The 22,154-nt window shown below is 27.5% G+C and overlaps 2 protein-coding genes across 2 annotated transcripts; one reads left to right on the top strand and one right to left on the bottom strand.

Annotated features, from left to right (window-relative positions):
- Window positions 1–980: 980 nt before the first annotated feature.
- Rab21 (RAS oncogene family member Rab21) lies at window positions 981–2,238 on the top strand. The gene has a single exon (XM_065509495.1). It carries the CDS (start codon window positions 1,149–1,151, stop codon window positions 1,812–1,814), a length of 666 nt encoding a protein of 221 aa, XP_065365567.1. The 5' UTR covers window positions 981–1,148; the 3' UTR covers window positions 1,815–2,238.
- A 2,007-nt stretch (window positions 2,239–4,245) lies between these two features.
- Window positions 4,246–21,937, bottom strand: ogre (optic ganglion reduced). The gene is made up of 5 exons (XM_065509494.1): window positions 21,450–21,937; window positions 10,415–10,829; window positions 8,266–8,373; window positions 5,082–5,590; window positions 4,246–5,018 (listed from the first exon to the last, which is right to left on the bottom strand). Exons 2-5 carry the CDS (start codon window positions 10,661–10,663, stop codon window positions 4,796–4,798), a joined length of 1,089 nt encoding a protein of 362 aa, XP_065365566.1. The 5' UTR covers window positions 10,664–10,829; window positions 21,450–21,937; the 3' UTR covers window positions 4,246–4,795.
- Window positions 21,938–22,154: the final 217 nt, after the last annotated feature.

Raw genomic sequence — 22,154 nt, 5'->3', positions numbered from 1 at the left:
CTGGTTGAAATTTGTTTTTATATATTCTGGTTTGAAAAAGTTATTTTTCGAAGCGATTAAATCTTCTTAAAGTACATACATATGTACATTATTGATGTTTGACCGATTATTACCGGGAGTAAACAGAAGTTTTATTTTATTTCCCGGTAACGGAAAAATTTCGGGAAATTAGGAACCTTGGTTACAACCTGGTGTCTCCAAAATGGAGGCATATTTTCCTCGGCATTTAAAATGGATCTGTATACGATTTCCGTCATAGTATATTTCATGCTATGAATACCTTCATATCAATACCAGTTTTCGAAAATCTTGACACTAGCTATTTTTACTAACTATTTAAAAAACTTATTGTGCGAAAAAACTACAAAAATAAATTATGTTTTTTATATCGTTTTCTTACATATTGTTTTTATTTTAGTCTTCTTTATAACAGAAGTTTAAAAGTTTCCATTGCTTTACCAATGCAATGAATTATAACCACTTTCTATATTGAAATTACGGAATATAGTATCAAAAACATTTTTTCATTCTATTGTCAGTCTCTGTATTTAGATCGAAAATTTTTTAGACAATCAGATTTTCAAATGCCAAAACTTCTAAAATAATAATAGTGGGAAATATACTAAAAAACAAATAGGCATCAAAATACAGATTTTTAATTGAAATTATGTTTTTTTCTTAAATATGTAATTTATTTTTTTATAGTTGGCTGTAAATCTATGTCATAAAATAAACTTTGAACAACGAGTATGCCAAAATTCATTATGAGATTACACACAGTCATTAATAAATTGTATGAATTTTTTGTTTCTAAATAAATTAAAATTTCAAATTTAACGGCTCTTTAACCATCTGGCATTACTGTATTTGTTGCATTAACATTCAATATGGCAGCACTTTTCTATTTTTAAAACTTCACATCTAGATGTCGCTCTCTATACCAAATAACTTGTCAAGTTGTTTTTGCAATTCTGCAACTTAATCATTTGTTGTTGACATTTTCACTTGCATTTAATTAAATTTTCCACAAGACGTAGAAAAATAATAGAAATTAATAAAGAACAAAATTAATCAAGTGCTTTAGAAACCAATAAAAGTGTCAAATTTATTAGCAAATAATATAAAAAGGCCATAAATGATTGTACAAAATGAATTCGCAACAGCCAACGCAATATAATTTTAAAGTTGTTTTACTCGGAGAGGGGTGCGTGGGTAAGACATCGATTGTTTTACGATATGTAGAGGATAAATTCAATCCTCAACACATCAGTACACTGCAAGCTTCGTTTCTGACCAAGAAGGTGACACTGGACAATGGCAGCAAGGTGCAGTTGAATATCTGGGATACAGCCGGACAGGAGCGTTTTCATGCATTGGGACCCATATATTATCGTGGTTCGCATGGTGCCATACTGGTGTATGATATCACCGATCAAGACTCCTTTCAAAAGGTAAAGAATTGGGTTAAAGAACTGAAACGTATGCTGGGTTCAGAGATAATACTGGCCATAGCTGGCAATAAAATAGACTTGGAGGAGCAGCGTACGGTAATGGAGGATGATGCTATGTCGTATGCGGAAAGTGTAGGTGCTCATTATTTTGAAACTTCTGCCAAAACAAATGACAATGTCGAGGAGGTATTTGTAGAATTAACAAGACTTATGGTGCAACATGCCCAACAAAACAATCAAAAACAAAGAACAATGACTCAACAGCAATTCGGCCAAAGACGTTTAATCGTAGAAGATTCCACAGAAGGCAATGAGGGTAATCAAACACAAGTGCCTGAAGGTTCTCGTTCCTGTTGTGGTTAAAAGCTTAAAGGGTTAATAAATAATCCCACCTCATTTATTCACCCAACCACCCCTAAAACGTTTCTTAATAAAACTAAATAAATAAAAAGATGCAGCAGTAAGAGAAAAAAAACAGTGAATAAGTGAGCGTGCAACTAGTAGTTTAATTATTTAAATAAATAAATTTATGTGATAAAATTAAAAAAAATATACCTATATTTAAAAAAAACATCGTATGTATGTATATAAAGTACATGTATTTAATATTATTGTTAATAATTTGTTTATTTCTACTATAATTCTTCTTATTCTTAAAAATAGCATAGATATTTTTTCCATTATATTTTCATAAATTCTTCATTTTAAATGTAGCTTAAGCTTTTATGTATTAAAAAAGTGTATCATGTCTCTGTGAATATATATAAAAATAATTTTGCTTGTCTAAGTAATTATCTTTTAATTATCTATTCCCTAGAAAGAAATAAAAAGAATAAAGAAAAAATTACAATTGACGTTCAAATATGAAGAAAACATCATTTTGTACGCAGCAACATCAACAGAAATTTAATCAGGTCTACTTATGACTCAACCTCTCATTGCAGAGATAACAACACAATAATCTTATGGGTTCAGTACATATACAAATTTTGGATTTAAAAAAGGTAATAAAATTTATAATAAAGTTATGGGTGTTATTAACTCTTTTAATTATTTTTAGTTTGCATCGAAAAAGCTGTTATAAATTACTATTTATATGCAATAGCTGGTGTTGTAATTAATATGGATAGCATATAATATATAAAGAACTTTGCAGGAGGGCCTATTATTTGAACATCCAATATAATGGGTAAGTTAATTTTTTTTTTTTTTTTAAATTTGCAATTTAAATTTAGCAATAGTAAAAATTATTTTGCTACTTTTGTTCATAAGGCTTATTTATTTCTACATATCTACAAATAGTTTTAAAAAATATTTTTTTTAAATTTTTTTTCCTAAAACAAAGAATTTGTTTTGATATTGAATAAGACGGATTTTGAGTACATGAAAGATTTCGTGTAAAAATTCCAAATCTGGAAAGTATATGAGCAAAGTTAGTACTTAACATTTTTTGTGGATTTTATAATTATTTGCTACACAATTTCCAATTTTATTTAAAAACTTCACAGATATACATATATCAATATTTATCAATTACAATCATAAAATGTCAGTCTATAGTAGGGTTTTTATTCGAATAATCGAGGGAAAATTTTATTTATTATTCGAATTAATAACATTTTTCAATTTAGAATAAAAAAATCATTCGATCAGTAATTGTCGATTAATCGATTAGTCGAATAAATTTATTTTTAAGTTATAGTTTTTTTAAAAATATAAACAAAATTATAACAAAACTTTCCCAATGAAACAAGCCCAATAGTTTATAATTTTATAATCCTTGGATAGTTTGAATTATTGGTAATAGAGTTAGAATGATTTTATATTTTTTTAAGCCCGATAGAACTTAAATGTCGACGAACTGTCATACTGCAATCTCTGTTCGAGATTTATGATAAGTATACTCTGTCAAATTATCATGAATAGATTGAAGTTTTAAAAACGCTACCAAATTATCCAAATTTACTTTGAAAACCATTCATCGCACTATTGTCAAAATGTTTGCGATTCTGGACTTTATTAAAAAAAAACTTTTAAATTTTTTCTAGTATATTACAAGAATTTAACTTTATAATGCAATTCCATTAAATTTTAACATATTATATGCACAAAACATAGTATACTTTAAGGCATTTATGAGAATATTAATTGTAAGTGATTTGCGTGAAACATGAGAGAAATATTTTACCACTCTCTTTATATTGCATTGGAATTCTAACTTAGTTTTTTAATAGTAGCGGAGTTCACTATTAAGTGCGAATGGTCTTGCATCATTGCAAATGCAAAATTTTCCCGTAATCCAATAACAAAATACACACAAAAACCTATACAATTTTGCATTTGCAATGATGCAAGACTATTCGCACTTAATAGTCCTAGTATGTTATTTGGTTTTTACAACCTAGTTTAAAACATCACTTGCTTCTCTTTGTCATAAATGGAGCTCTTTGGCACCATGTAAGACTACTCTATTGAAGTATTTGCAATTATTCTAAACATCAGTATTTAACCAATATTTAGTTTTCTCCCAGACTGAAACAAATTACCATTTTTATGGTTTCATCAGTTTCCACTTGATATACTAAATACATTGTAATTGGAAAGAGATTTCTTTCGTATCAATTTTGCTAAAAATCTACAAACTCTCTATCTCTTCTGTTCATGATTCATTTTTAGACCATTTGCATTCATAAAAAATCTCATTTATTTGTTATTTCCTTCTTTGTGATACGCTCATTATTTTGCAACTACAGAGAGTTCCATTCAGAATAAACTTCAATTGAATAATACAACATTTTATTTAAATTGATTGTACTTTATTGTTATATAAAGTGATGCAACAAAATTGCATTTATTAAAAAATAATTCATATATATATGTAAATGCTTTTATTATTATTATTATTCTTTTTTATATTATACAAAACTTTTTTTAATAAGACTCTTAAATTCGACACAAAAGCATTGTAAATAAAAAAACAAAACGAACAATATTTTCATGTTTGTTTATATGTAGATGTTTTTCATATATAGTTAAAAAAAGACGAACTAAAAGGTTTTTTTTAAAACTTAAACTTAAAATTTGAAGAATGATGCTATTCTTCTATTATTTAATTATATTAGACGAGTTGTGATCATTACTTATTAGAAATTATGAATAGTTTTTGATAAATAGAGTTAAAGAGAGATAAAAAGAGAGCTACAAAAGGAGTATAAAATTTTAGCTTGAATATGATAATTAACTTAATCACAGAACTACTATTGATGCAAAAATTAAATGTATTAGAAATTATTTAGCAGCTGTCGTCGTTGTTGTTATAATATTCTCAAAAAACGAAAATAAAATCACTTAGCTCGATTATATCTAGAGGGATCGATTTCTTTAGAGAATTCAGTCATTACTTCTTTATAAATGACTGGATCTAAATTGCGACCCAACATATAAATGAGCCACCAATCACCAATATCCAATTTTTGTGATAAAATACGGCAAGTTTCCAAACTAATCATACGATTGCGGGCATGCAACAGGCGAGGACGGAACCTGGGCATAAATAACATAAGACCACTGTGGGAAAAGAAACAATTAATAACAATTTCATATTGAAGAATTATGTAATTAACAACTTACCGGAAAATTAACAATCCTAATAGGAGACACAACAAAATCATATACCAAAACCATATGAAAACATATGTCTTCTCATTCACAATATTTAGTGGTAGAATACACAGAGAATCATGTTTCTGCAATGAACCCGAAGCACCATATTTATGGAATATACATTTGGTAACACGTGGGAATATATAAACCATGGGATCTACTCTCTGCTCTTGTGGCACATCCGATAGCTGCATAATTCTTGTACCATACGACATAAATTCACCATCAAAGAAACGATTCATCAGATACATTTGTATGATGATATTGAAAAAACATAAAGCCTCACACAGCCAATATCTAATGGCATACATCTTGTGACGTTTGACATGTTTGGTCAAATAGTCGAGTAGAGCATCACGTTTAGCCTCTTTTTCTTGTCGCGTACAGATGGTGATGTTCAGGCCCATAACAATCATACGCATAAGGCCACCTTCAAATTTGTCCCATAAAAATTTGGGTGTATAACAAGCAATAGCCTGAAAATAAGAAAAAAATAGTTAATACTCATCATTTTTAAAATTTATCTAGATTAAAAAATAATTGAAAATAATTCTTGGGTATATGTAATTTTTTAGCTATATATTCTTCTGTCATTCCTTTTCTTTTGTGTTATTCCAATATTCATGTAAATATTTGCAAACGATTAAACATCAACCAATTTTTAATAATTTTTTGGTCATTGATCTTTTAATTTATTTTGAATATACTCAGTATGTGATTCCTTAATTCAATTTCTTTATTTAAGGCATATACATTGTGCGTGATTAAAAGACTATAATGAAGTTTTATTGGTCAGCTCAATTTCATTACTGTTTGTAGGTTTTGGTTTTTTTTACTATGTTTTTAGTTTTATATTTCATTGTATTTCTTTTCCACCAAATCATCATTAATTTAAATCACGTTCAAAAGTCAGCATTTCTTTAGTGACCAATGCAGAATGATATTTAAAGTAAAACACAATACATAAAACTAAACAATAACAAACAAAAAAAAGCGAGGGTTTATACTTTTGGTTTGAGATATGCTAATATTATTGTATTTACATTAAATTTGTCAATCAATACAATGTTTTCCAAAACGAGTACTTGTTGACCCGATATTTTGAGAAAAAAGTAATAGTTTCTGCTAAATCATTCTCGAAAGCAAGTGTAACATGATGAAAATTCAAAGACTTTTTAAACACTCAACATTTTGAATTGATTGTGCATTGCTCCTTAGGCCTGTTTACCTCATTTGTAGATGTATTCTTCTGTATATTATCTTAAACATTTATGAAGACATTTTCGAAGATAAATATTGGTAACAGATTGCTAGACCTCAAAAACAAAATATACGAAACCCTGATTTATCACACTTTAGTAAATTTGCATTGTATTTTTTGGTTATTGTGTAACTGGAATCGAAAGGAAAATCATTCGAATTTGTATGCTTTGCTGTTTTTTTTTTTTTAATTGCTACTCTGTCAAATGATGATTGTCAAGAATTGAGCTGTCATACTTTGTCATTTATTTAGTACTATTGTCTATAGTTTAAACATCAAGTTTAAAATGGTTAAGAATGTTATAAATGTTTAATTTTTAAACGATTCAAACTATTTTTGGAAAGTTAGCTAACTGTAGCAATAACTATTTATGGTAATTTTCGGTTTTCTAAGACTCCTAGTATTTGAATTGTTCTAATTTTTTTTGGTTGGACCGATTTTTACCATTTTCCAAACACAACAAATATTTCCGATCAACACAAAAATAATATTTTAGTGAAAATTTTACCCCCTATAGAGGGGTGTTTATCGATCAATAATCACAAAATCCAGTAGTAAGATTTATGGATACTTAAAACAAATTTTTGTTAATTTTTTATAAATATCAATGTGAGTCTATTAAGGTCTTAAAATATTGTTGTGTGATATGTATTTAATGCTTATTTTAATTTTGTCTTAATAACTACATTTACAAGGGTTTTATGGTTGTTATATGTATGTATATTTAAAGATAATAGCAAAACATTTTTGAAAATATCAACTTTTTTGGAGGTTGCCTCACATTTTTGTCCATAACTTGACCGATATCTCAATACAAAACTTTTCTGACCTCTTCAAAAATGTAGTTAAAAAACAAAAAGTTTATTGAAAATTCGGGTCTATAGGCCCACTGTTTGGATTTAATTTAACAAATTTTCCTACAATACAACGATCTGCACGATAAGTAATCATGATTTAAATACAAATTTATTTCTACATACAGAACTATATACATTAAAACCTTAATTAAAGTCAATTGAAGTGGAATTGAGAAACTATCTTTATATATAAATATAAACTTTAGCAGACACATACATACATATATAAATACGTGTATTTACTGGTACATAGTAGTACTCATCCAAAACTTAACAACATAAAATATATGTACTTGAAAACAACACTCAAAAACACTGACTTAAACATGATGATGATTTTCGAAATTTAAGTACTTAAACAAAAGAAACAAGATCACTTCTGAATACTCGTGTAGACAAATAAATGATTTTTAAATTGTCTAAAGACAAACAACAACAGCCAACAATAAATAAAAGAAAATTAAAGAACTAACCATATTTAGCTTGAAAAATTAAAAAAAAGAGAAAGAAATTTAAGATTTTCGAATGAAAAATTTTAACAACTAAATAAAAAAATCTCTTTTAAAATAAAATTGATCATTACAGTAAAACGTGATCAATCATTCACAAAAATAAACCATAATCAATAATTGTAATGTTCGAAAAGTTGTATGATAAAAATAACTGTAACACGTTTTTTCATATTAATTGAATGAATTCTTTTATACGTTTTTGTTTTAATGAAAATTTAATTAAATTACTGTTTAAACAATTGAAATTTAAAACTAAAAAATAAATATAGAGTCTAATAAAACGTGTGAAAAAAATGTTCATGCTACAAAAGTTTCATTTTGATTTGCCATAAAAAGTAATCACGCATTTAAAACAAAAAAAAATACATATTGCATCACATATGAAATCGCGTTTTATGTATAGCATTGTTTTAAAATTTATTCTTGTGTTTGTTTTTTTAAATGTTTAACCATGTGTTTTGACCATAATTGTAGTCTATTAATTAGATTTTTTTATAAAAATGTTTATTTTATAAACTCACCTGAAAGAAGAGCACAAAACAAACCCACTGATAGTAGGTGTAGTATTTTTTAGCATCTTCATCATCAAAATCATTTGCAATACCAGGATGTGCCACTTCGCGACCAACCTAAAAAAAATAAAATATGAGACTAATTGTATAGATTATAAGGAATTAATTAAAGTAAATTACTATTAAATAAAAACATGGGGATAAAAATCTATATATATTCGGTTTTTGCACATTTTTTTAATTTACTCTCAAATTCAAACAAAGAAATAAAAGCAAAATCTTAAAAAAATTATTTATTTAAAAAAAATCTGGAAAAATATTTGATTTCAACAGAACTGAAAAAAATAACACATGTCAAGTCTTTGCAATTATCTGCTACTCATAAAAAATAATAATGAATAAAATCCTTTTATCATAATGTACAACAAATTGCATGAATTCTACCATAAACAAAACCCGCATGATCAATGCAATGAACATAAAATTTTCTGTGAATTTTGATGCAAGGGCACATTGACACGAGTACTGGCCGTTTGCAAAGTAGCGTGCAAATAACCCATCAGATGTACATTTTATGAATTATTAAAAACTATAAAGCAAAAAAACACTGAAATTATAAACTAAAGACAGCAAGGAATGAATACAAATTCTTGGGCATAAAACTTATAAACATACTTTAATTTATGCGCAGACAACTTTATGACGCCCCCCATGTTTTCCAAAGGTTTTCTCTTGGGATTTTGTTAAATTTTGCTGCTGCCTATATGTGATGTTTAAATGGAGGCGTTATCTGGTTTTAATTATACTTTAAATGATATGTGATGATATATACAAAAAAGGGCAAAGATTGGGAAACACTTTTCAACATATTTATGAGGATCCTCTTTTTTGATATTTCATGATTCCCTTTATAGTTGTATTTGTTTAAATCCCAACTTTTGTTTAAGAACCGTTTCCTTTTATTGCAAAACAATTCAGCCATTCTTAGTATGGATGTTTGAAAAAATACAAAATGATATTAAGACAGCCTTTCAAAGAATTGGTAATTGGATATGGTACTATGGTATGATTTTTTTTGTATTTATATAGGCATCAAGAGTTCTTTTAATTGACATTTATTAAAAAGCTTTTTTTCTGTTTTTTTTTTTGTGAAAAGGAAACTAACAATTGAAAATAAGTAAGAGGATAGGGTTTGCATTTTTTTGGAGGGAACAAACACTAGTAGATGGTTACTACTTACGTTTTGAAACGAAATAAATAATTATCATCATCGAAAATGTATTAATTGCTTTATAAAATACTGTTGATAAATATGTATATTTATATTTATATTTTCGTTGTTTTAAAAAATTGCATTTTTGTGATGGAGTAGTACAGCAACAATTGATATTAGATCAACATCATGAACATTTGTACTGAACAACTAACACGATTTTATTGTAAAAATCAAGAAGAAATAGTAGTGCTGATAGTGTTTCATCACCAAAAGTTGTTTACACGAAAAAAGGATGCTGTTTAATTTTTAGTCCGAGATGAATTTGAATTCTCTGCAAACAGAAATAGCTCTCCGATATTAAACGTTCTGAGCGCTAAATACATCAAAAAAGAACTTTCGAATTATTACATAATTTTAGAACTAAATTTTTTGTTAAACAAAATAATTCAGTTCATATTGTTAAAAATTCAACCCAGATAGTACAAAGGGCAGCCTAAATAGTACAACAATTGTCTGCTGTAAAACGATTTCTATGGAATTTTTGCACTTGCTTTTACTTTTTAGTGATGAAACTGTTATTCAATAAGATGTCCTTAAATTTATTATTTCTGACCTAATGTTTGCTTTCGCATATACAAATCAATTAGAAATCATAATATAACTTTCGGAACCAAGATTAGATATTTTGATAATTATTTTTCCATAATAAAGAGGGTTTTTCCAATCCATCAAAATCTCAGAACAGTCGAATAAATCCTATATACGAATTTATATAATTTATAATTATATTATATTAATCATGGGTATTATTTTCTTTTTGATGGATGCAAGGGCTTAAAAATATCAAAAATCCAACAGATCCTACTTTTCCTAAAACCTCCAGTTTTTATTTCTTTAACTGTGAATTTAAAATTTTATTTTAATATTAAACACGACACTTACCTGTCTCCGAAAGGCATCCGGCATTGTAAACGTACTATGAATCCAACAAAATGTATTCACTACATGTATTGGTATACCACTAACTATACAACTGATTGGTTGGCCCACATATTGTGTGGCCGTTATAATTAGACTGCACGTCAACAGCAGGACTGTGGTAAAGGAATTGTGCAAACGAAATATTGTATTATCCGTTTGAATATCCTGCCATTTTAAATAGCTCTTCAATCCGACCAGTAACTTATACATCGTGGATTAATTTTAGCAGGAGGCAGTGTGAAAGATTTGTCGGAAAATAATTCCAGACTCCAAAAATAGAGGGGTGGTAAGGGATGAGACAATAATTTTAAAATAAATCACTTGTATTTTTGTAAAATAACTAAGAATGTTGTTAATTGTAGAAGATTCATATCAGCTGGAATGAGAATAAAAGAAACGAATAATGAATGGTTTTTATTGAAAATAGTTTAAAAATAATATTAGTGTTTAAATAAAAGGTTAACAAGTTTAAAAATTTAAAGTTAAATAATAAAAAACCGTTGTGTTATTTTTATGTTTTAAAGCAATAAAAATGTTGGGGTATTTTTTCATACAAATTTGTTTATGACTGCTAATTAATGATTCAACATTAAAGTTTTTGTTTATTTGTTTTTTTGATTTATTTATTTTTGTGGTAATATTCACAGTTTTCATATAATAATGTCACTTTATTTTTTTAAAAACCACATGGTGCTAAAATTAAATTTAATTTCTACGTCCTAAAAATAAATTGTGACAAATTTGTAGTTTCACATAAAATCCAGGCTATTAATTTCAAGTTCACGACAAAAAAAGTTTATTTTTAAATTTCAACAGCATAAAGAAAACTCCTAATATCAAAAGAAAAACATACGTCTACCATTTTAACTTATTTATTTCTCTCTGTCTCGTTTTATTTGATCTTAAATTGTGTGTCTACCATATTCTAAGAATTTGAGTTTTCTCTAAACTCTCAATAAAAAATAAGAATTTATAGAAAAATATAGTAATTTAGGTTCAGTATGCCGCTCCAAGTTTATTGCCCTCCATTTAAATTGAAATTTCTTTTTCATTTTCAATTCCTTTTTATTTTCGTTTTGTATCAATTTATGATTTTGTTACAGAATTATGTACGAGTATATACAAATGCATTTATTATGCATGAATTTTATTTAATTGAATCAAAATTTCTCAGATTTTATTTCTTTAACTTTCTCATGTCTTCATTTAATATATATATATATTTTCGTTTCGAAATTTTTAAGCAGAAAAATGAAAACAAATTCATCTTTATTGGCATTAATTGAGTTCATGCATATCATGTGGTGGTTAGATGGTTTTATTCATTGAAATTATTTAAATATTTTATTTATTCATTATTTATTGTATGTATGTTATTCTCATTTAAATTTCGACAGGCTTTTCTTGTGATTGTTGAGATCATTAAGGTTAATTTACGATTTATTTATAGATCAAGTCCTGCACACACTTTATTCAAGAATACAGTATTTGATATTTCATTTTATTTGAATACATGTTCTCGATTTATATGGTTATACATTTAACTGGTCTCGGTATTTCACTAAACTTTTAACCATTTTAGCAAAAGGAATTATGGGCTTTATCTCGTTTTTTTTCTCATAAAAAAAATAGTTTTGTAAATTTTTGAAAATTGCTAAAATTTTAAAATAAATGAAGTCGGATTAGGAATCGATATAAATACACATAGATCGGAAACTCTATTGTCAAAGACCTAACTCAGTTGTCAAAAGCCTAAGTGGTGAGAATGTTTAAGTAAAAAAAAAACTACGTGAAAGCAATATCAACACTCGTGTGTGTGTTTCTTTTAGAATTTTTTTTTTGATTGAGTTTTTTTTCTATTGTTGAGTTTTTTTCTATTCCGCTCTATGTGTATTACTCTATGGTTAAAAAGTTCTCCATGATCGATATTTTTATGATTGTTATCTGACATAAAAACCTAGTTTTGATCACTAACATTTGTAAAATATTTGCAATACACATGCATATATGTCTGTATATGTGTGTAATATTCTACTATTTCTATGATTTTTTTTTTTGTAAATATTTATGTAAAATTTTAAATTGAATTACTAATTTAGCAATTTATGTAAATGTTTTAAATCAAAATTAAAAAATAAAGTGAATAAAAATATTTTAATGAATGATTTGATTTATTAAGTTGTAATTGACTTAAAACATGTTGAACAAGTTTGAATTTTACTGCCAAGCGTTCTCATTCATTTGAACTAAATAACATCGTTTGCACAATGTTAGTTTAAGTAAAATAAAAAGGTAGAACGTAAAAGGGATGCTCGTGAAATAAATGGTGAACACTTTTAAACTTTCTTTATTATTATATATAGAAGAGTCGATATAGCTATATACATCTGTCTATTCCTCAACTTTCCGAAGCCCCGAAATAACTTACAAACATTATTGATACAGATTCCGAGCCAAAAGAACTGCTCATCTTGGAATCAAGCCAATTTGGTATACTCTGTTTTAAGGTGAAGCGTATCCTAGAGAGAGCGTTCTGTATCGATTGAAACAAATAGTAGTTGGACGAGGCTCGGTCTGGACTATAAAGCCGGTGAGGCAAAACTTCCCTACCACTTCATTCTAAATACTTTTTAACAGGTATTGCAACATGTGGCCGAGCGTTGTCAGGATGTAATATTAGGGTTTCATGTATGGCCGCATATTCTGGGCGTTTTTCGGCCAATGCTCGCTTCAAACGAATCAGTTGCATTTGGTACAGGTTCCTTTTTGATGGTCTAGTCAGATTTCAGCAGCTCATAATAAATCGGATCCTTTTGCTACCACCCAATACAAATAATTACTTTAGCTTATTTGGCTTTGGTGTCGATTCGGCTGATTAGCCAGGCTTCAATACGATCTCTTACGCTTCGGGTTATCGTAATAGATACATTTTTCAACGCAAGTAATGATTCGGTGCAAAAATTATTTTCTTTTATAGCGTTCAAGCAAAAATTTAGAAAATTTTGTTATTTAACCACTTTAACAAAGAAAACTTAAAATCAAAATATGTAAGGATCCTATCCTTTTTAACTCAACTATTTTTCCAGTATTAATACCTAGATTTGTTTACTAATTAAATTTTTTTAATGAAAATGTCCATAAGGGAAGTTAACCAACCAGTTATTTTTTAATTTTAAAAACGGCTAATAACAAATACCATATGAACGCCCCATCATTTGATTTCCGCTCATTCATTTCTCATGCATACTTTATGTTAGAAAAAATGTCACAGAATTAAAATATGAAGAATGCATATAAATAATTGTCAATTTGTAATTGTTATAACAATTGAGCTTTTGAACTTTTTCTTTCAGTTACGAAATAATTTATACATTTTTCTTAAGCGGCATTTATTAGTAAAAAAAACCAGTAAACTGAAATCAAAAGTTTTTCTATGAATAGCAAGCAGAAAAAAAAATAATGGAAATAAATTGAAAATAAATTGTTTAATTAAAAACAGATTTAGTTGATAAATGGAAATAAAGATTATAAACAAAGTAGAGCATTATTTAAATATTTAAAAAATCAATATTAATAATTCTTAATTTAATAAAATATAAATAAAATTAATTTAAATTAAATCATAGTACAAAAAAACAACGTGAAAATCTTTCTTTTTACCTTGACATTATTATCACACATTTTTTTTGTGTCTATTGTTTAACTTTGATTTCCGTAAACGTAGTAAATTTTTGTGTTTTTTAACTATACAAACATTTAGTTCTGCTTGTTTGTTTTGTAACAAAAACAAATTGTATTTGGAATATATATTTGCAATCTAATATGCATAACGACGTAAGCAAAAACTCGCCACCATTCTCATACCTGTTGCTATTTTCAAGCAAAAACAAAAGCGTTTTTAAAACCCCTCACAAATGCAATTATTATTAGAACACTAGTTGTTTCCCTTAATAGAGCGTTAGATATAAATATTTAAATATCTAGATGGGTTTACTGAGATTATAAATAATAATTTGAAAAATTGCATAATTTCAGTAGTGTAAATATATTGAATCTAATAGAAAAATTATAGTGTTTTTAGCCGCCAGTTTTTTCAAATCATGCAACACCATCACTGTGTATAGGTTATTATCATATTAAAACCCCACACCTTTGCCTCACACTCATTTAAACGTATTGTGGTTGTATGATGTATATTTTGCTTATAGAATGACTGACATTAATCTGCACAAGGTTTTTCATCACGTTTTTTTCTATTAAGAGATAGAGAATAAAAAGTGTCATTAGAAAATGTTGTTTTGTTAGTGCTGCTGCGATTCTAGATTCAAATTAGTGGCTAAATTAACCCATTAATGACTTTTTTAAGGAACCTTAAAGAATAAATCATTTGTTGTGAAACTAGTATAGTCAGAAGTAGTTTAGATTATTTAACAAAGTCCAGAGTTAGTAAAACAACAACTAATATTCAAGCCAAGATCCATATTGTTGTTCTTAAAATTGAAGATATAGGTTCAAGTTCCTATACAATTTGTTCTCCATACATTTCATATGATGAAAACTTGCGAAATTCTTCATAAAATATAACTCAAATAAAATATTTAAGAAATTTTAAATACTTTTTATAAATTGATAGACATTTTCATCTTTGAGATTATGGATTTCGATATCGAGCAAGAAATCTAGTAAATTTTATTTTGATTTCGGTATCGATATGAAGGCTAATTCAATCACGAACGCAATAATTCAACCCCTGTGTTAACCCAAAATATATTAATTTATTTCTTATTGACTCAATAATGAAACATCTTGAACTTTAAAAGTTCTATTTACCCAGACACAACTATGTTTATTTATTTAAATTTTCTGTTTTACAGAACAATATTAAATTTTTATAATTTTGCAGAACTTAAAATCTATAAATGCATATTTCATTCGTGAATGAATTTGAATTTTAATTAAAATACTGATAATTTTAAAACCAATCAATATTTCTATATATTTCAGCTCATTGTAATGCAGACATGGCGATGCATATGTGATGAAGTGATGAAATTGTCATACAACTCTTAGAAAACTGAATCCAAAATGATGTGCAATCAACTCAAGTGACTTGAAACAAGCTGCATTGGAATGTATATTAAACCTTTAAATAAGTTAAAAACACACTAAATTTATATTAATTTATTGTAAAACTATATAATTTGTTATTTTATTAAGAAATTTGACATAATAAACTTAAATTTTCATAAAAATCTCTTTAAATAATTGCATTTTCTTGTTTAAAACATTTAAATTTAACAGATATTTCCTATTTGCATCTGGCAATGCCGTAGTTGCATTTTGCCATTTTCGTTTATGTTGGCAATGCCGCTTAAGGGCAGAATTTAGCGCCATCTATTGGGCGGCCGAATTTTTGTCTGCATGAAGAAAAACATGTCGCCCAATAGATGGCGCTGTCAGTTGATGCATCCAGGGTTGCCAATTTGCATAAAATGCAAAAAATGCGGGATTTCTTTAAAACGCTATATCTCGGTAACCACTGCAGCGATTGAAATCGTTCTTAAGCCATTTTGTTAAGGATAAGTTGTAGTTTTTAAAAAATTATCTCACCAGAGTTACCAGACTACCAATTTTGGGTTGAAGGGCGGGGAACTTTATAATCTAAATATCTCAGAAAGTAATGGAACAATTTCGGTTTTTCTTGCGTATAGTTATTAGTTAAGACTTGAAAAGGCTGAAAAATTATTCTGCCAGAGTTGCCAGGTTGCATTTAACATGGGAAAGTGAGGAGAACTATTTTGAGTGTGCGGATTTAAGAAACTATAAAATTAATTGCTAAATTTAATAATAAATTAATTGATAAATATATTTCGCCAGGGTTACCAAACTGTTTATGTCGGGAAACATCGAAAAAATCAACGATGTGGTTGCGGTAATCTTAAATATTTACAATATAACTTAAGAGTTGATGATCTATGCATATGTATGTCTAAGAAATTCGATTTTTCAAAGTTTATAATTTATTCTTCTAAATTTGGGTCTTTGTGCTATTAACATAAATGCTAAGATGAAAGAAATAAAATTAAAGATCTATTTCAGTGCATTGTCAGACTTAGAATTTCTTAATTGTTACTTTCAATACTTGAATAAATTATGAGTGAATAACTTAACTATTATTTTTGGGGTTGCCAACTCAATTTTACCCATGTATATTGTTAAATAAATATTTGCACATATGTTAAACATATTTATATTGCTTATTCATGCTTCAAGTGTTTTCATTTAAAGCTTTAAACACTTAAAAACACTTGTAGATTTTTAAACTTTAGGACTAGGTTGACGACTTCTACAAATAATCTAAAACCGGTTAATGGCTTTAAAAACTATTTATATTTAACAAATGTATTTTCTGTTTTAAAAAAACTATTGATGGAAAATAAAAATTGTGTCAAGTGTTGTAAATGAAATGACATTTTGACATTGAAAATATTTATTGTAATGATTTTTGTAAAGTATTGTTTTGCCATTATCTGAAAATGATTGTTAAAAGCTCCTACATTATTATTTGTGAGATTTTTAAGCAAATTAGCTTTCATGTATTTTGATGAGTGTATACAACTAATAAAGATATTTTTCGCTTAACTGGCAAACAAAATATAATATCTCAAATTACCTAATTAAGAGAAATATTATTCATACCCACTGCTTTAGTTATACTAATGTGAAATTTTCAAATATTTTAGAACATATTTAATGACCAATTCAAATGTTGTTACCTTCACAACAAATATTAATTCAATCATCAACAACCACCTGGCCTGGCCATTTGACCAACATATTGTATTATTCGACATTGTGTTTAACACTACGTCACGCACTCATCAGGAACGTTTGGCAATAGAACGGAAATTTGTTGCACATACTCACATTAAAAAGGTTTTTGTTTTATTTTTGTTTGAGAACAAAAGCCAACAGTTATACACAATTTGAAAACAGATGGTTTGTGGTAATGCATAAAAAGAGACCAGAGAAAAGCCGTAATTTTAAAATTGAAACCCCCATCTATAGAAAGGAAATAATTGCATTTAAACAAAAAAAGAAACAATGAAAATGGTAGACAATAAGGTAATTTTATCACGAATATTGTTGGTATAGTGAAACGTAAAAGTATTAATAAACAATAATTATGCTAACAAAGTACAAAAGTTATTACAAAATAATAATAATAAAATGGTTAGGAAGTCATTCTATAACTATACTATACAATTAATGACTAAAGTTAATAATTTAATTGTTTATTAATGGCAACTGGTTTAAAAATAAATCAGAAAGTTTATCATAAATTGTTTGTACATATAAAAAATAAATATTTGTGGTAGTTAGATCACTTAAGTTAATGTCATAAAATTAGTTTGTTAACTTCGACTTTGTACTATATTTGAGAACCTTGCTGATACACGATTAACATTGATCAGTGGTCTGCACTGATTCCGAAGTTAATCGATTATTAACAATGATCATAGACATAAAATTGGTTTAAAAAGAATCAAAAATCACAACAGCAGGCCAGATTACAACGGAGAAAGAAAAAGCATTGCATATTAATACAATCCTGTTCCATGTACTCTTTATGCCGACCACTGACTTAGTGAAAATATAGGTATGTACAACATGATTTTCGGTTCAACCTAAAATATAATTTAAATAAAAATCAAGCTTTTTTCCGAATTGAACATACTATGTTCGAACCAACAAACAATAGGTTCAAATTCTATTACACTATACGATAATTTGAAAAGAGCAATAATAAAACAAACATTAATTTAACTAGAAAATTTCTTCTTATTTAAATGAATCATGTTTATATGAATTTATTTAAATATTTAATTAAATGCATTTGACATATTTCAATAAATGAGTCAGATTATATTTTAAATATTGTACTTTTTGTTGCCGGGAATCCAAAACCAATCAAGGTCTCCCACGGGAATTGAAGCTGTTGACAACCACTCAAAATTTATTTTTTTTGTAATAAAACACCAAAAAGATAATATAAGTATTTGAGAAAAATATTAAATTATTTAATGTAATTCAAAAAGGAGGTAATTGGATAGACAATTTTTCGATCTATTTTCATAGACAGACTATTTACAATGAATTTCTGATAAATAAATTTAAATAAAAAACTGCACAATCATAATTTAAAACAATTAATAAAAAATATTGTATTGTATTTCCACTTAAAACTATTGTTTTGTGATTGAATATATATGTATTTAGTAAAATTACCGGAAATTCTGTGGATTGAAAGACAACCCAATAAGCACCAAAGCCCCAAAAATTCAAGCACTCGAATATTTTGTTGGAATTTGACTTTAATGCAAATGAAATTATGTTTTTAAATTGAAAGATATTTGAAAAAATTAAATATGGCTTGAATTTATGTTTCTTTTTTACTGGAGAATGCTATTGAATTAAAGTGTAATACAAGTGTAATTCAATTGCATGACTATAATTCAAGGCTTGAATTACATTTGCTTTCAACTTGAACTCCAGTAAAAATGCTTGTTGGTAATGAAAAATTAGAAACACTACTTTGCTAAATTAATATTTCGTTATATCAAAAATCACAAGTAGTAACTTTGTAATATAATGAGAGATTTCAATATATTAATCCACACTAGTCGAAAACACTCGAACCAGTTTCGATCTTACAAAAACAGCGAAAGCTTACAATACAATGAATTGATGCTTAACATTGTTATGTCCATCAATGAAAGCAGCCGAAATTTAGAAGTTATCGCAAAAATTACAGTTACTGATTTCGATGTTTTTTGGGCTTTAGGTCCTACCGCATCGTAGGACCAGCTGTTTTGTATATGAAAAGTTCAAAAGAAATTAGTATAAGCAACATTATTATTTTACATCTAATATTCTAAGTTAAAAGAAACAAATACAGTTGAAACTTAAAGACTTCAAGTTAAAAATTTGACAATAGGCAGCATCTGAAAACCTTGAATGTGATTAGATAATTAATATATATCTCCAGAATTATACTTTTTGCAGAATGTTTCTTTTTTTTTTTGATTGTGGCAATCATTTATCTTAAGACATGTTCCTGATATATCAGCACTTTGTACTCTACAATGGAACGAATTAAATTCTATACATAGAAATATATTATAAACAAGTAAGAAAGTATGGTCGGTCAAGCCCGACCATATAATACCCTACACCAAGTAAATGAGTAAAAATATTTTTCTTTTAAAATATCAATAATTTATATTTTTGAGTGATTTTTCGAAGGGGCCTTATGTGGGAGCTACGGCCAATTATGGACCGATCACCATTAAATTAGGTCGTGTGATTTATGTCTATATTAAAGTTATTTATGTTGAATTTTGTGTGTATACCAACATTTTTAAGTGATTTATGCACGTTAAAGTGATTTTCGGAAGCGTGTCTATATGGGAGCTATGACTAATTATGGACCGATCGTAACAAAATTTGGTGACATGAATTTTGTATATATAAAACTTATTTGGAGCGAAATTTGTGTAGATACATAGATAAATTAAACATTTATTACCGATAAAGTCCAATTTCGAGGGGACATTTGTATGGGGGCTAGGTGAAATAATGGACCGATTTCATCCAGTTTCAATAGGCTTAGTCCTTGGGCCGAAAAAGTAATATGTACCAAATTTGATCGAAATATCTTCAAAATTGCGACCTGCACTCTGCGCACAAGGTTTACATGGACAGCCAGCCAGCCAACCAGACGGACGGACGGACATCGTTTAATCGACTCAGAAAGTGATTCTAAGTCGATCGGTATACTTTAAGGTGGGTGTTAGACTAATATTTTTGGGCGTTACAAACATCTGCACAAACGCATAATACCCTCCCCACTATGGTGGTGTAGGGTATAAAAATAATAATATATACAGATAAGCTTCTAGTTTTTATTATTCCATTATTCCTGTGATGAGTGCCCCGGTAGGCTATTTGGAAGAGAGGTAGTATATCAGTATAGGGATCACGGGTTTGTTTCTCTTCAGATGCCGTTTAACAACAACCTGATGATCTACGGCAATTGAAACAAATATTACCCTATGATTTCCATAAATTGTTTGCATTTGATAATTGTCGACCTTCAATAGAAATTAATGGAATATTAATTAAATTATTATTGATATTACTTCAAAAACAAGTTTTGGCGAACATATAAAACTTGACGGCTTTATGACAGTCACAAAAATTTATTCAAATGAATACAAACTATTTAAATTATGGTTAGAATTCAATAGAAGGTAGACTGGGAAAATAAGAATGTTTAAAACAAAATATATTTCACTGATTTCTAATCAGCAAAATATAATAGAGTTTTGTAATCTAGGCTATTGGCTTAGTTAGACGTATGCACAAAAGCTGACACAAGACGTTTGCTTTTCTGTACAAACTATTCGAAAATATCATCTATCTACAGAAATGATCTTTAAGAGCTAATTAGGTAAAAAATGTTTAGAATTATTTCTAAAAGAAATATACAACGTTGGTTTTATTTTCATTTAGTTTATCTGTATTTTTATGTAAATTCAAAACAGTTTTTCGTTACTCAAAATTTCTAATGATCATGTTGTGTTGTTGTTGTTTAGATTTGAGATAAGAATTTAGGAATTTCAAAATATGTAATAAAATAATTGTTATTTAGTTGTTTTAGTTGTTATGAATAAAAAAATATTGAAATGATCACTGATGAAAACTATGTTGAATTGTAATGAATACTTTCCGGCAATCGAATTGAATAAAATTATAAAATTAAATGAAATTAGTGACTAATATCAAAGAATTTTCAATGTGATCTGTATAATAACAATTAATAATAATTATTTAATTTGTACAAAATATAAAAAAATCAAATTTAATTGTTTGTAAATTGCATTTAAAAATTGTATGTATATAAAAATTAAATTACAAAAAAAATCATACTTACAAAATCATTTGTTATGAAGTTTTGTTTATGTTTGAAGACAACTGCATTCAAAACAACATTTGTTTGTCAAGATGAAACGATTTGGAATATACAACACGTTGGATGATAATGCATACAAAATTTATGGTTATGATTTGTTTTGTTTAAATTCTACACTCGGAGAAACTAGCACTATTTTATTACAACGTGGGTGTTTTTATTAAAGATGTAAATTTATTTTCGTATTGTAATATTTCTTTTAATTTTTTTTGAATAGAATTTTTCTTTTAATTGTTACAAAAACGAGTTTCTAATTCCAATTGTGATTTAAATTCGTTTGTTATTCGATTTTATTCTAGTTTCTCTATGATTTCAACTGAAAATTTAACGAAAAACTAAAAAGATTTGAATGAAATTTTAATTTTTTGTTTGTAAGAAAACAAAATCTACACGCGTCGTCAGATATTTTAAGCTGAGTACTGTGAACACACAAATACTACACTAATATGCTCGTACAGTGGCTGATGTTCAAGAAGCTCGAAAAAAAACATTTCGAACACAAAAACATACAAACGAATAAATACAACAACAACAACAATACAACAGGCAAAAGCAACACAACAACAACATCGGCAGCAGCAATAAATGTTAAACAGTAAATACACAAAGTAACTGAAACTCGTGTATAAAACGTACTTACAGATACACCAGCAACAACAACATCAA

The sequence above is a fragment of the Calliphora vicina genome, chromosome 4 (genome assembly GCF_958450345.1).
Source record: "Calliphora vicina chromosome 4, idCalVici1.1, whole genome shotgun sequence".
NCBI lineage: Eukaryota > Metazoa > Arthropoda > Insecta > Diptera > Calliphoridae > Calliphora > Calliphora vicina.
This window is presented reverse-complemented; position numbering and strand designations above follow the sequence as displayed.